Below are 14754 nucleotides of genomic sequence, written 5' to 3' on the forward strand. Positions count from 1 at the left end.
CAAACACGAAGATATTCGAATGCTCGCCTGTCACTTACACGGAGCGAAGCAAATGGTGGGGCAACCTCTGAAAAATGTGCCTGTGGTGGTACCTAACGGACTACTTTCTTACTTGAACGAATAAGTGGCAGACGAAGGGATTTTTTTTTGCCCTCTCGAAGTCAAAGATCCCGAAATACCACGCTTGAGCTGTTCTTTGAAAGGCTCGTAGATTGCCATCCGCCAAATAATCCATTCCTCTCGAGACCACCAATTCACGATAACGTCTTTGCTAGCAAGCAAAACTCCTCCGCCGGAGAGATTGCTGACGCCATCCACCGAATAATGCATTTCGGACACAGGGCGACATACGGAGCAGTGCGAGACTCCGAACAGATGAAATCCATATTGTAGAGGCAAACACAAGAACAATAAGTGACACAATCACCACGCTTGCTAAGACTTACTCCTGAATTAATTTGGCTCAGCAGTAAGCTATATTTACCAATTCGTGAATGAGATTACTTATTCGTAAACTACTTCGATATATTAATAAATGTGGGCGACACAAAATCCCAAAGAGGAAATCGCTGAATCCAACTGCTCGAAAAGGAAAATACCGTCAATAGCGATCTGTGTTTGTGATCCTGTGCGTCATGTGACCCCGAACCAATCAACGTCAAGAAAAAAAGCAGCTTGAAACGACTACGTAACAAGCGATATGTCTCATTGTATAGTTTGTTTCGATGAGCTCAGCGATTCTTCCCAGTTTGCCCGCAGATCGATTGGTTCAAGCTACCGGAAAAGCGATAATACCGAACTACAAGCTGGAAAAAAAATGAAAAAAGCGTATTGGGAGTATCTGGGAATATCTGTTACAATTGATATATTGTTGATACATTTCGGTGAACCTAATTCTTTAGATTGACAAGGAATCAGTAGCATCAGTTAGTGGTGAATTTTTGGGAGAAAAGTATAGTTTGATAGAATTGTTTTTTTCTGGGCAAGTGATATCTTCGAGCCAATATCTCTATTTATTTGTTACTCCCTCGGCGATCCATTGATCTCTTTATTTATTGTAGCACCTATATTCCTTAAAACAGGGCCGTTCCGTAAAGCTACTAGCACAAATATCTGCACATTGCACTCCTAGTAAAGATGTTTTCTCAGTTCTCAAGACGTGTCGCTCACAGGGGTTTGTCCACGGCGTCCAAGGTCAGTGGTAACAGCGCCAAGTTGGGTAGAAAAATTTTAATCGGTAGTTCGATTGTCAGTGGTTTAGGTGCGTCTGCAATGTTATATGCGGACTCTTTAACAGCGGAAGCTATGACTGCTGCAGAACACGGGTTGCACCCACCAGCATACGCGTGGTCCCACAACGGTCCTTTGGAGACTTTTGATCATGCTTCTATCAGAAGAGGCTACCAAGTGTATCGTGAGGTCTGTGCAGCTTGCCACTCTCTTGATAGAGTCGCTTGGAGAACGCTAGTTGGTGTCTCTCACACAAACGTAGAAGTTCGTGACATGGCAGCTGAATTTGAGTACGACGATGAACCGGATGAGCAAGGTAATCCAAAGAAGAGACCCGGTAAGCTAGCAGATTACATTCCAGGTCCTTATCCAAACGAGCAAGCCGCAAGAGCTGCTAACCAAGGTGCTTTGCCACCTGACTTGTCGTTAATTGTCAAGGCCAGACACGGTGGTTGCGATTACATCTTTTCCCTATTAACTGGTTATCCCGAAGAGCCTCCAGCGGGTATTGTTTTACCACCAGGCGCCAACTATAATCCTTACTTCCCAGGTGGCTCTATTGCAATGGCAAGAGTGCTATTTGACGATCTGGTTGAATACGAGGATGGTACCCCTGCAACTACTTCCCAAATGGCTAAAGATGTCACAACATTCTTAAATTGGTGTGCTGAACCAGAACATGATGACAGAAAGAGATTAGGACTAAAGGCAATCCTGGTATTATCGTCCTTATACTTATTATCCGTTTGGATTAAGAAATTCAAATGGGCTGCTGTCAAGAATAGAAAATTTGTTTTCAATCCACCAAAGAAATAATTGAAATAATAATTTTAAGATTATCTCATCAGCATGTAAAAAAGAACAACAATCAAATGACTTAAATTTAAAAAAAAAAGACCAAATAAAGCAAAATACTATTCTGTAATGTCAAAGACTTATTTATTCCATATTACTATTACAAATACAACTATTACCTCAAATTACAAAACGAAATTACTTTTTACATATGTGATCCTAAATTACAAATCTATGATTAACTGCCTCGTTTCAAAAGGCCATTTCTTGTACTGATTGTTCTTGCAGAGACAGCTTTTTCAACTCATTAAACTTAGCCCATAAGTGCGTGGCGGAGAAGAGTTGCTAAATTGCTAATTCGCTTTGTAAACCTCTACTAAGCAATTTGATGTCCCTTAGGGGACACTGGAAAAATATAAAAATAAAGAAAACCGCAATGTTGAACACACTTTGTAAAGCTAAATAATGTTGGTAATTCATCAATAAATATTCTTTTAGCATGTCCAAACAGTGGGCAGATAGCACGGATGGTAGTTTCAAGAGACAAGTCTCCTCTTTTCAAGAAGTTATCTCCCCTTCGCATCCCATTTACAAGCCAGCAAAGAATAGGTACTGGTTATATGTGTCGTTAGCATGCCCTTGGGCTCATAGAACATTGATCACTCGAGCTTTAAAAGGCTTAACAGCTGTTATTGGTGTAAGCGTCGTTCATTGGCATTTGGACTCGGAGGGCTGGCGATTTTTAACAGCTGATCAAGCAACAAGAGAAAGAGCCGATAAGGATGCTTCATATTATGAACCAGCAGGCGGAATTACGACCGCAACCCTAGATTACTCCAACCCTCAGGCTAAAGTAGCAAATAATAGTGCAAGAATGTTCGTCGATTCAACTTTCGATCCTAATGAGCAGTTCGAAAGACTGAGCCAGCTGTATTTGAAGACGGATCCAAATTATCGTGCCAGATATACGGTCCCGGTCCTGTGGGACACACAGACGCAAACAATTGTTTCTAATGAAAGCGCACAAATTATCAGAACTTTGAATAGTGGTGTTTTTGACGAATTTGCTGATCCTGGCACAGAACCTATCGAACTAGTGCCCAAAAATTTAGAACGCGAAATAGATGAAATAAACGCCTGGGTATACGATAACATCAACAATGGTGTCTACAAAGCAGGTTTCGCCGAAAAAGCGGATATCTACGAAAAGGAAGTCGCTAACGTATTCGAGCACTTGGATAAAGCGGAAAAAATACTAAAGGACAGGCATGAAGCTCTTGTAGAGAAGCATGGGAAAAACAACATCACCGATATATTGGACGACTACTTTCTTGCAGGCAATCAATTGACCGAGGCTGACGTGAGACTGTACCCTACAATTGCTCGTTTTGATCCTGTGTATGTTCAACATTTCAAGTGTAACTTAACGACTATCAGAGATGGCTATCCGTACATCAGTTTGTGGTTGAGAAATCTGTACTGGGGAAATGATGCCTTCAGATTGACGACAGATTTTAATCATATAAAACTACACTACACACGTTCGCACACAAGACTCAACCCACTAGGAATTACTCCATTGGGTCCTAGACCAGATATTCTGCAACTATGAATCTGAAAGGCCCAGCTTCTAGTTAGGTTTATATTACTAGAAGAGAATATATAAGTTGAAAGTTTTTTTTTTTAATTATGCAGCCATTAATATAAAATGTGTCAGCGCTTAAGCTGACGCGTGTCATAGTTACCCGTTTGGCGATAATACTACCCTTTCAGGTAAAGTAAGATGACCTCGCGTGAATCGGAAGAAAACTAATTTGAGGTATCTTCTGAAACAGCGAGTTATAACCTTCATCTCTACTCTTAAGAAAGGAATAAGATAGTGTGTGATAGCCTGCACTTTTTCAACTGCCGAATACGCAATAAGTCTGATAAACGGGCAAGGAATATCGAGTGCAAGTGGGAGTAAGTGTATAACCGCAATTGTCAGATGGAAAAACCTGTAAGAAAAAGAGGCAGACCACCAATCACTAAGGATTATAAGAATCCTCTAGAGAGTCCAATGGCGCACTCGTCGTTGAAAGTTCAAAAGCTGGGAGCGCAAGGATTTTCTCGACCAATGATGAAGGTCGGACAACTGACCCCTTCTCCTAGGAACAGAAGAACTAGCAGTAGCAGCGCAGGAAGCTGTGGGGGTAGTTCAATCATGGAAGAAACTGTTTCAGGTTTGCAGGGATCTAACAGCAAAAGAGGAAGATTCAGAGGAGTTCTTCTGACCACACCGACCAAAATCAACGCGGGTGTATCAACATCCTCTACACCATCCTCTAATGATAGCATGTTTCAGTCGTCATCAAGAATGATATTAAAGAGCTCACCACCTTCAGTTTCTTCACCGCTATCAGAGACGATGGAATCTAAAGAGTTCAACCATATGAGCAGTTCGCAACTTTTTAAGTTTGCTTTGACCATAGGGGATAACGGAAGGGCCTCCATTGCTGGGTCTTCTCCACTTACTACGCCTAAAAAAGAGCTGCGTCCAATTCTGCCTGAGCACGCAAAGGTTGATTCGACATCGAAAAAAGCTACAGAAGGTCAATCTCGATCAGGAACTACTTATGAGAAAAAACGCGTATTGAGTTTACTGAGACAAATGAGAAATGGTCCTAGCAGCTCAAAACACTTGAAGAACTTCCGTAGAAGTGAGCAGGTGCAGAGCAAAAAATCTCAAGATACTTTCAAGGTAATGGATCTGCAAAGGTATGATAGCTCTCCTGTCAAAATGTCAAAGAATGCAGAAAAAAATAATTGCCAACTCTCGCCAAGTGTTTATATTCCAAAATCTCCGCAATTCCCCTCAACTCCAAGAGCCTCATTTCCAATGCGAACTGGCCTTACACCGAACGTAGGAATTGATCAAGTTTTATTGGATATTGTTTCCTCTCCAAGGGCAGGTATTTTGACTGGAAACGACGGTCATATCATAACATTGTCACCAAGAGGCAGATCACTTTCAAAATCTGCGGGCTTAAATAGAACCGCTCAGCAGCAGCAATTCGAACAGCAGCAACAGCAGCAGCAGTATGTTTTCAAGTTTTCCAGTGCTGATCCATTACTTATGACAGACGATGTAGAGGGAAGCTGGTCGGAAGTTATTTACAACCACGTTCCATCGTCTCCTAAACATCAAATCTGTTTCAATACTCCTCCATCCTGGATGAATCTGGGATCACCAAAAGCTTTCACACCTTTAAGAAGGGATTCAAACACAATTCTAATCTCGGCCTGTCAAAGCTCGGGTGCTGAAGCTATTTCACAGGTACCTATTGACATGGCAAATCTAAAAAATTATTCTTCGAATAACCAATCAATATCAAGCTCTACGCGCAAAGGTGATAACACAAAACCCTCGACTCCAGACGTTCAACAATTTACCATGCCAACAATGATAGAATGCACACCCCTTATACATCAACCAATGAGCGGTACCCTAAACTCTAAATGTTCAAGTGAGTTAACGCCAGTTGGAAGTTCAAATGATGCCAGGAAACATGTTCCCAAGCCAGTGACTATGGCATTTGAACAAGAGGATGCTGTTGTGGCATTGAAGAAATTGATTACAGAGCGTTAGTTATCAAAAGGACCGATTTTGTCGAAAGAGGAGTAAAATTATGACTACACGAGTTGTCGACAATCTCATAGTATGCATTAGACGAAGCCCGCGTTGCTTCAATGTAGGTTTCATAAGTATGCTTAACATAGAACACTATTTATATAGTACATGTAATGATAGTATTTTGGACGAAATGTACTTTAGATGTGCAATATTGAATGGTCATCTTTTTTTTCAATCATCGCTAGTCACTCATCCAAAGAGGCTCGTCAAAATTGTATAGCCACGAGAGACCTATCCAAGAGCTGATTATTCCCAGAGAGCAGTACACACTGTACGACATCAAACCGAGAAATTCAAATTTTTGAAAGGTTTGGTATCTCCAATTCATAACGTCTAGAAACTGTACTCCCAAAACCAATGCTAACAGTGAGAACATATAAATCGTCGAGAGACGATCGAGGAAAAAGATTCTTCTTTCGACACTAGAGGATAGCTTTGAGGTTTTTTTAAAGGCGTAAAAATAGATGGTACACCAAGCAGCTGTATATAAACATTTCAATAAGAAATCTTGATGCTCGTAAAGCAAAGGAAACAAGGAGACATATCCTGCTGCAGTGACAAGCATGAATGAGGATAATAACCTTCTATCGAATACGACCAAAAAGGAAAATGGAACGATCACCAACAAAATGGCCTTCTCGTGAACATGCCAACCAAATATGTATGAGGCCAAACCGCAAAGCGTTAACGAGCCAATGAATCTCTTAAATGAAGGATCGAATAAAAGGGGGATAACCGCAAGAGCTTGATAAAATGCAGTCAAAATAAAAGTCAACTTTGGAGTGATCTGAGGGAGTATCACAAATGCCACATCTTGAACAAGCCCTTTTGTTCCATTATTGTTTTGTAACATACGCTGCTTGATTTCTAAAATAGAAGCTGGGATCAAGGGTGGTGAGATAATCTTGATGGCAAATTTGTGCACATACGGTAGTTTTAGCATGAGAAAAGTTAAAATTTTGTCTGCGAAGGAATATACAGCCCAAAAGTTTGGTGCCCAATAAGCATGTGTCAGACCTCTTGAAAACGGAAACAGTCTACTAAGCACTTGAGGAGAATCATTGAGGAAAGGTGCAAAGCATGCACCGAAAATACCTATGACTATGGCACTCAGTTTAAAGAGGTTGGTCCACTGAACGATAAAGATCAAATCTTTATAACTCTTGAATTTAAAGTCCTTGAAGTTTAAAACATAAGCTCTTAGCAAAAACATGAAATAGCAAGGTGCCAAATACAAGAAAATATGCTTAAAACATAAAGCGGTCGAGTAAAATACAGCGCACCACAAATACTGTTTGTTTCTAGCTGCAACAATTGAAGCAATCAAAATACCAAATAAAAATCCGTTGTACTGAAAATGAATGTGGTCGATCATAAGAAAGCCTGGTGAGATGACTATACTGGATGCAACAACAAAATTCTGAGTCCTCTCACTCAAGGGACTGGTGTTTATGAAGACCTGTAGAACAACAAAAAGTACAATCTCACTAGCGATTACGGTCAACCGTTGAAACACCACGGTAGGCCAGCCAAAGTTGCCCACCTCTAATATATCCAGACAACCATCTTGGCGCACCTTGTTGGGAACAAACAGCGATAATAACCATTCGAAGTATGCAAAAAAAGGTGGATAATCAAGGGTCCATTGACTGGTATTCTCACGATACCACTGACTGAGAGGAAGAGCATTTGTGATAGCAAGCCAATTCCTATGAACGTCAAAATCCGTACTAAAGTAGTCTGGCATCAATAATAGCTTGAGTGCGAGAGATGCAATCCAAAAGTTCCAAAGCGAAAACCTTCTATTTGCCATGACAACTGGCTTTGTCTCATCTTTGGATGGTGGATTTATTGCAGCTGTTGATTTTCTAGAAGTTGCAGTTTTCATCCCAATTTGCCTGTAGTCTTCATTTAACTATGCTCCTTTTTACAGTTCCCTCGATGCTTGCCCTTCCAAATTCTTTTTTATTTTGGCGAGTTTTAAAAGGGTCAAAGAACTCAGCAAGACAAAGAAAGGCAATAACGCCGAGTACAAGACTGGCAAAGCAGACTTGGGATGGATTACGACGAGGACTTGAGCGCTCCTGTGTGGGATGAACTTAATGATCACACCAGTAGTCCCGCCAACGAAGTAAACAGCGACATATCGAAAATTGCAGCAAGTGAATTGGAAACAGTTACCGATGACGATGAGAATACTTCTACGAACTTCACGGGACGGCATGAAACTTCAGAATACCAGTTAGGTCAGACCAGCCCAGAAGAAGAAGCGAAGAACAACTACGGTGTCCAGTCATCAAGTAATTTATTAGAAGAGTTGGCACCTGAGAGGGAGGCATTCTCAGATTTGAATTTGGGTACAAATTCAAACCCGGTCTCTCCAATCAAGAAAAGTGGTGATCCGCTGTTTTCTGGTAGCACATATTTACCACTAGTGAGCGGAAATGCTGAGCCAACTGTAGAAGAGGAAGCTGATTACACTTCAGGGACTTCCGGCCAGTCTTCGTCGAAAAGGAAACCACAACGCTTATTCAACTCTGCAAGAGTGCGTCGTCGTCCCTTACTCGATAGTACAAAGTCGGTAGGGAAAAGCTCTGAGGAAGACAAAATTTCAGATCCCTTGGGTGAATTCAAAAAGGAAAACGAATTCCAAGATGAACCTTTGGATGATACTTCTTCGAATGCAAATAACAAGTCGCTGAAAGGTGATGTTGTAGATTTAGCGGATGGGGAGCTTTTTAAGCTATCCCCAAAGAAGCATCTACCTTCGAATACCGAGCAAAGTAGTGCCAACACTCAAAGAAAAACAACTAATGAACAAGCCACTACCACCCAAGATAAACTGGTTGTCGAGTTTGAAATTGAAGTAAAAGATCCGGTGAAAGTTGGGGAACTAACATCAATGCATGTGGAATACTCTGTCGCCACAAAATCCAAACTTTTAGAAAACAATTTCGCTCAGGTCAATAGAAGATATACTGATTTTAGATGGCTCTACCGTCAGTTGCAAAGCAATCACTGGGGTACAATAATTCCTTCACCACCGGAAAAACAATCTGTAGGGAGATTTAAACAAGACTTTATCGAAAATAGACGTTTCCAAATGGAAAGAATGCTACATAAAATTACAGAATCCCCTCTTTTACAAAAGGATCCTGATTTTCTCATGTTTTTAAGCAGCCCAGATTTTTCGATTGACTCGAAGAATCGAGAACATATTTCAGGCTCTGGGGCTTCCTCCGATAGTAATGATCTTTCAGAAATACACATTAGTGACATCCAATTGCTTGGTCCGGAAGATGCTGCATTGATTTTGAAGAGCGGCGGTATCGATACTGAGTCTCAGAAAAGATTTATGAACATATCTTTTTCATCACCTCCAAAATATATAGAAACAGATGATTATTTCAGAGAGCATTGGCAAAATGCTCAAGTACTCGAAGAACAATTAAGACAGCTAGATAAGTCATTAGAAATGGTAGACTCAGAAAGGAATGAGCTGGCCTCTGTGACAGAAGAATTCTCCAAAACCATGGAAAGCCTTGCTGACCTCGAGGTTACCAAGAAAAATGCTAACTTGCTTTCAAATTTTGCAGATACTCAAAGGAGAATAAAGGAATCATTAGAGAGAAGCTCTCTACAGGAGTCATTAACTCTAGGTGTTACTTTGGATGAATACATAAGATCATTGGCCAGCTTCAAAGCCATTTTCAATCAGAGGGCCAGACTGGGTCAATACTTAGTTATTGTTGAAGCTGATTTAATGAAAAAGGAGTCACAACTAGAGAAATTACATAATATCTTCAAAACCAAACCTAACTCTGAGAAAGTTCAGACGGCAAAGAAGGAGTACCAGATATTAAAAACAAGGTTCAATAATATAAAGAAAAGCTGGCAAACCGTTGGTGATAGGATCAAGAATGAGGTTGAAAATTATCAACTAGAAAAGGTTCACGATTTTAGGAATAGTATCGAAATATTCTTGGAGTCCGCTATAGAATCTCAAAAGGAAAATATAGAACTATGGGAAACGTTTTACCAAAATTATCTATAGATCACTATTATTAAATTGTGATCTTGTGTGAACACGACGTATATGATTAAATTGAATCGTTATTATGAGAATTCTTTGGAACCTTCCTCTTCCTCGGTTTTCCTTTCTTCGGCGAATACGGTATTAAATCTCCAAAAAGTGTTTTGCTGTTCACCGATGTTCTCATAATCCAGTATCAATCCATCGAATGCGAAGCAATGCTCCTTAGCCTCGATTGATATATTATTGCCTACTTGTGGAGCCTTCGGATATCTTTGCGAAAAGTGTGTTAATACTAATTTTTCAGCTTCCATAGCATTTGAAACTTGTATCGCTTCATTTATTGTACAATGCCTCTTTTTTATAGCGTCTTCCATTAGCTCGTTATCTAATGTTGCTTCATGGATCAAAAGATCAGAACGATATCCAATGCCTTGTGCAAAAAGCTCCTTGTTGGGGCGGGTATCTCCTGAGTATGAGACTTTAAACTGTTTTCTTGAATTGTGGCTCATGTGAAATGTTATAGAGTTAGAGTAAGCCCAATTACAATGCCTAGCCTTGCAAGTCTGAAAAAGCGCAATATTCATATCCTGGTACATTTGTTTGATTTTGGTCATATCTCTAAATGATGAATTTGCGTCAACTTCAAGTTTCCTTCTTTTACCATTGTTTGACCCCATTGCAGAGCAGTAATCGTCCAGCGAAATCGGTATGGTTTGCCTTCTAACGAATGAACTATTTATCAAATGCTCGCAACTTATATAGCGAATTTTTTCCAGAATAGTAGGATTGTCAATTATGAGCCATTCTTGTACAAATTTATTATATTGCCATGGAGAGACAACATATATATAACTGTCTTTGTTATTTTCATGATATCTGAACCATTCTTTAAGTATGCTGATGATGCCTAGATGATGATCAGCATGCAAGTGACTTAAATAAATCATTTTCAAGTCGGCAAATATTCTGCGTCTAGCTGTTTCTGAGAACATTCTGCGTAGCGTTCCTAGGGTGTTTTCTCCAGCATCGAAAAGTATGATCCGATTCTTGAATTCGGAGGCAGCAGTCAGAAAGGGCACTTTGATCATTGTGGAAGCCACATTTCTATATTTTGATGGAAGAGCACTGCCGGTTCCCAATGTTATGATCTCAACATGCCCTTTTTTAGAGTCATTATTGAAGTTGTCAATGTTCAATTGACTTGAAACGACGTTTTCAAAAGACGCTGATGAAATCTTTAGCGGCTTCACATGTTTATTGAAGGTTTTTTGCCACGACCACCCTCTTCCAGACTCATCATCAACTTTAATCTTCATTTTTTCTTGGCCCTTTGTATATGATTCAACTTTAACACTTTTTTTCTGCGTATATACATGTACTATATCACCTGGAAGTTTAGATTTTAGAGGCCCTTCTTGACTTTGCGATAACGTTGTCCCGTCCTCCATGGGTATTTCGAAACAGTCGTAAAATTCTTTTGATAATATAGTATTAGTTCGAGGAAGATTGTAGTTTTCTGGTTGTAGTGCTTTCAGCTTTAACGTGATTATTGCGGCACCTTTGAATACCATTGAATTTGGACATACCCTCGGATGCGATACAAAATGCAAGGTAGAATTACCAAATAATTCCATGAACTTTATCAGGCTATCATTGATAGTGATCTTTTCACCAAGAAAATAATAAACAATGCCAAGATCCTCGGTAGCATATTTCTCAAATCTTTCCTGAAAATGTGGCAAATATGAGTCATTTGGTATATCTAATATAAGCACTTTAGAAAATGAACGCTGCTTTTCAAGCACCTGCTCAGGACTCACCTGAGTCCCATCCTCTAAAGTCACAGTTTCTCCTTTAGCCAGCTTACCGAGTAGAGGCCCTTTTGGAACACCAAGTTTAGATGCTTCTTCCGCTTTAAATCTTCCCCTTACCGGATGAAAGCTGACTTCATAGCTGGTGGAAATTTTTGGAATTTCGACATCTTTTGGAAGTTCAACATTCAAGTGAGGATCGGAAGTAGGATCGTATTTGCTTGTTGGACTGTTCTTTGGAAACATGTTGGAAATGATCGATCGCAGTACACTTTTTTCTTTAGCGGGGAAAACTGAAAAATTAGTAGCAACATGAGGAGATTTTTGGGAGATAACGATTGATTTAACGTTGATAATATCATCTTTGTAGACTTCTTTATCTCTTAAAATGTTCGTTTTCAAATCTATACCAAAACGAAATACAAAATATCTCCAGGCTGCTACAACATAATCGATCAGATCATTACCATAATGCACGGCTAAATTTGCCTTACCTTGGTCTGCGACAGTCAAGATCATACCAGGAAGTCCGCCCAGGGTGCTCCAGTCTAGCTCTCCTGTCAAAAATATATTCTGTAATTTAGAAATTCGAATTCTATTCTCTGTCAAACATCTTTGAGACCCTTCAGAAACTTTCCCGAAGAAATACCTGTCACCATGATGAGATTGCAGTAATAATAGAGGATGTTCTGTATCAGCGGTTGGGTGAGCAATCGGAGTTAAGTTGAACATGAATGTTAATCTTGAATTGTTCTGAATTCCTTTACTCTTCTTAGGTTTTGAATTAGTGATGTACGCAGATCTTGATGTATGGAATGCGGAAGTTGTGGCAACAAGTGCAGACTTTAAGTCAATGAAAGCTCTTGTTGATCGTAACACCTTGAATGTATGCTTGTCGCAAAATGAAGCAACTCCAGAATAGACTATAAGAAATCAGCTGCAAAATTTCCTTATATGAATTAATTGTGAATCCAATAGAGGTAAGTTTCGAATGGAAGAGCGCTATAGAAACAGTCTAGTGCTTTATTTAGTTATGTAGTTGTTTCATAAAGGTATGCTTGAAAAAAAAAAATTTCAAGCAAAACGCGATGAGCCAAGAAGATTGCAGAAAAAGCACCTTCATGTATTCATGTATAAGAAAGGGGATGCCTTATAATCTTTGAGTCAGATGTATCACTTTTACTGCCAGTGTGAAGTGGCATCTTTGTACAAGGACTGCCATATATAGGCTTCACTTAGAAGCATTTCGATGTCAGTTTCTTGCCATGTCTTTGTGGGAGGATTCTGCAAAAAGGTTATAATTTCTTGAAAGTCCATATTCATCAGTTGATCACTCCATTTGATCAAGAAAGCAGCGCAAACAAATACATGAAATTCATTAAGCGATGACTGCCTCATTTTGGAAATTTCTTCCTTCGCACTACTCGAAGCAGACGTTGGTGAAGTAAAATCTTGCGCTGGGGATTGGAAAGTTGCGGACTTCGGTTCTGTTGGCGTATGTGGAGGAACTAGATCTGATGATATAGCTGCCGATGACGTTGTTTCTGGTGAAGTTTCCGACAAATAGGTATCCCACATTCTGATGACGGTACCCATTTGAAACTCTCTCATTAGGAGGCAATTCATCCATCTAAAGGCAAATTGAATAAATTCTACATGCTCGTTTTGGAAGTGCTTATAAAGATCTTGATCAATTCTTTTGACGAGCTGTCCCAAATTCTTTACTTGTTTCAATATTCCTGGCTGACCATGAATGTAATTATCAGTGATCTGTTCTAAAAGTTTCGTTAGACACCAGAAAGTATCTGCTTCAACGTCTTTTAGTTGTTCATCGGTAATATATGATTTCGGATCTAGATTCTCTACATCATCCATCTGCGATGCACTCAGATACTCTGTCAGAAAGGTTTGGTAAAAAGGAGTCACAAGGTCATTTATACCTTGAACATAACCACTTGCGGGATGCCTAATAGCCCAAAGGTATAATATACGTTGCAAGCTTGTCTGCGTTGAGTCGAATTGGTAAAGAGCAATGTGTGGATTTGTTCTCGGGACATCAATCTCAATCTGATGCCATGTTGGTACATCCCTGGAATGTTTAGTAGAGAAGATGTGCTGTAATCCATCACGATACTCTCGTCTTTTCCTTTGTAGTAAAAGTGCCTGCCTTTTCGTATTAGCAGGTAGATAACCGATTAGAAGCTTCCAAACAGTTGCTCGATGTGATTTAGGTACTCCGTTCCAACTTATCTGCCTCAACTCTTGCTGATTGATGATATGCTTGTTTTTCAAGATAGCATCGAACTTGGCTATTCGTTGCATTATAGCGTTCAATTCTTGAGCATCCCTTTCATTTTCCATTTCTAGTTGGGACCTTAAATCAGAACTGATAGATCTTTTCAACTGAGGCAACTGCGGATAGGAAAATGTAGGATTCACATTCTCTGGTGCTACCGCTGTTGTCGAACTTGTTGGAGTCGATGTTATAGACGAAGACCTTCCAACTTTGGGTGTAGCAGGGGATGCAATTCCTCCATTACTGATAACAGGAATGGGCATATTATAATCGTCAATGACCGCACTCCAATCTTCATCTAAATCCTTGAAATATTTCGAAACTTTTTTACCACCAGTATTCTCGTTCCTACGATGATGATGATGATGATTAGTGGAGCTGTGACGATGGGTCGTCGTGATTAAGGAAGGTCTTGGAGCATCACTACTGGAGGTACCACCACTTCCCAGATTACTAGTGCTATTACTCAACCCGGGACTTGTATATCTCATAGGGGAGTAAGGGGATGGCGAACTCCTCTTCGCACTGGTTTGCTGCTTCGCCATCGCCTCAAAATTCCCATCAATGCTTATCAGCGAGTCTCTTGAGCTCTGCTGGGGCGGCGAAGAGGTTGAGGAAGAAGAGGAAATCCTCCACGACTTCATCAATGATGTTACCAGATTGGTGCTGCTGTTGTTCCTATGGCTCGATCCGCCATTGTTCAACGAACCACTCTGCTCTCTTTGGTACATCTCACTTGAATTGGATCTCACACCCATAATCCAAAGAGAAATACACAACGTCTGGAGACCGAAACTCCCTTTCTACTCGTTAGACTGTTTATGTGTGGGCGCCTTCTGTTGATGTACTTTGTTTCAAGAAGTTACCCAGGACGGTGCTTGAAGGGTAAACAACCGTTCTTGCACTGCAGTAA

The 14754-nt window shown here is 40.2% G+C and overlaps 7 protein-coding genes across 7 annotated transcripts; 4 read left to right on the top strand and 3 right to left on the bottom strand.

The window, feature by feature from the left end:
• Nucleotides 1-1137: 1137 nt before the first annotated feature.
• Nucleotides 1138-1766, top strand: HG535_0F05650 (uncharacterized protein; the record flags this gene model as incomplete). Its single annotated transcript, XM_037289883.1, has 2 exons — nt 1138-1248; nt 1674-1766. 2 exons carry the CDS (start codon nt 1138-1140, stop codon nt 1764-1766), a joined length of 204 nt encoding a protein of 67 aa, XP_037145778.1.
• A 758-nt stretch (nt 1767-2524) lies between these two features.
• Nucleotides 2525-3637, top strand: ECM4 (S-glutathionyl-(chloro)hydroquinone reductase; the record flags this gene model as incomplete). The annotated part of the gene is made up of 1 exon (XM_037289884.1): nt 2525-3637. One exon carries the CDS (start codon nt 2525-2527, stop codon nt 3635-3637), a length of 1113 nt encoding a protein of 370 aa, XP_037145779.1.
• A 375-nt stretch (nt 3638-4012) lies between these two features.
• Nucleotides 4013-5653, top strand: MSA1 (Msa1p; the record flags this gene model as incomplete). Its single annotated transcript, XM_037289885.1, has 1 exon — nt 4013-5653. The coding sequence occupies one exon, from the start codon at nt 4013-4015 to the stop codon at nt 5651-5653; it is 1641 nt and encodes a 546-aa protein (XP_037145780.1).
• A 226-nt stretch (nt 5654-5879) lies between these two features.
• On the bottom strand, nt 5880-7586 carry ALG8 (dolichyl-P-Glc:Glc1Man(9)GlcNAc(2)-PP-dolichol alpha-1,3-glucosyltransferase; the record flags this gene model as incomplete). Its single annotated transcript, XM_037289886.1, has 1 exon — nt 5880-7586. One exon carries the CDS (start codon nt 7584-7586, stop codon nt 5880-5882), a length of 1707 nt encoding a protein of 568 aa, XP_037145781.1.
• A 168-nt stretch (nt 7587-7754) lies between these two features.
• VPS5 (sorting nexin 1) lies at nt 7755-9752 on the top strand (the record flags this gene model as incomplete). Its single annotated transcript, XM_037289887.1, has 1 exon — nt 7755-9752. The coding sequence occupies one exon, from the start codon at nt 7755-7757 to the stop codon at nt 9750-9752; it is 1998 nt and encodes a 665-aa protein (XP_037145782.1).
• A 62-nt stretch (nt 9753-9814) lies between these two features.
• TRZ1 (tRNase Z) lies at nt 9815-12277 on the bottom strand (the record flags this gene model as incomplete). Its single annotated transcript, XM_037289888.1, has 1 exon — nt 9815-12277. One exon carries the CDS (start codon nt 12275-12277, stop codon nt 9815-9817), a length of 2463 nt encoding a protein of 820 aa, XP_037145783.1.
• A 447-nt stretch (nt 12278-12724) lies between these two features.
• Nucleotides 12725-14599, bottom strand: GYP1 (GTPase-activating protein GYP1; the record flags this gene model as incomplete). Its single annotated transcript, XM_037289889.1, has 1 exon — nt 12725-14599. The coding sequence occupies one exon, from the start codon at nt 14597-14599 to the stop codon at nt 12725-12727; it is 1875 nt and encodes a 624-aa protein (XP_037145784.1).
• Nucleotides 14600-14754: the final 155 nt, after the last annotated feature.

Source organism: Zygotorulaspora mrakii, chromosome 6, assembly GCF_013402915.1.
Source record: "Zygotorulaspora mrakii chromosome 6, complete sequence".
Classification (NCBI taxonomy): domain Eukaryota; kingdom Fungi; phylum Ascomycota; class Saccharomycetes; order Saccharomycetales; family Saccharomycetaceae; genus Zygotorulaspora; species Zygotorulaspora mrakii.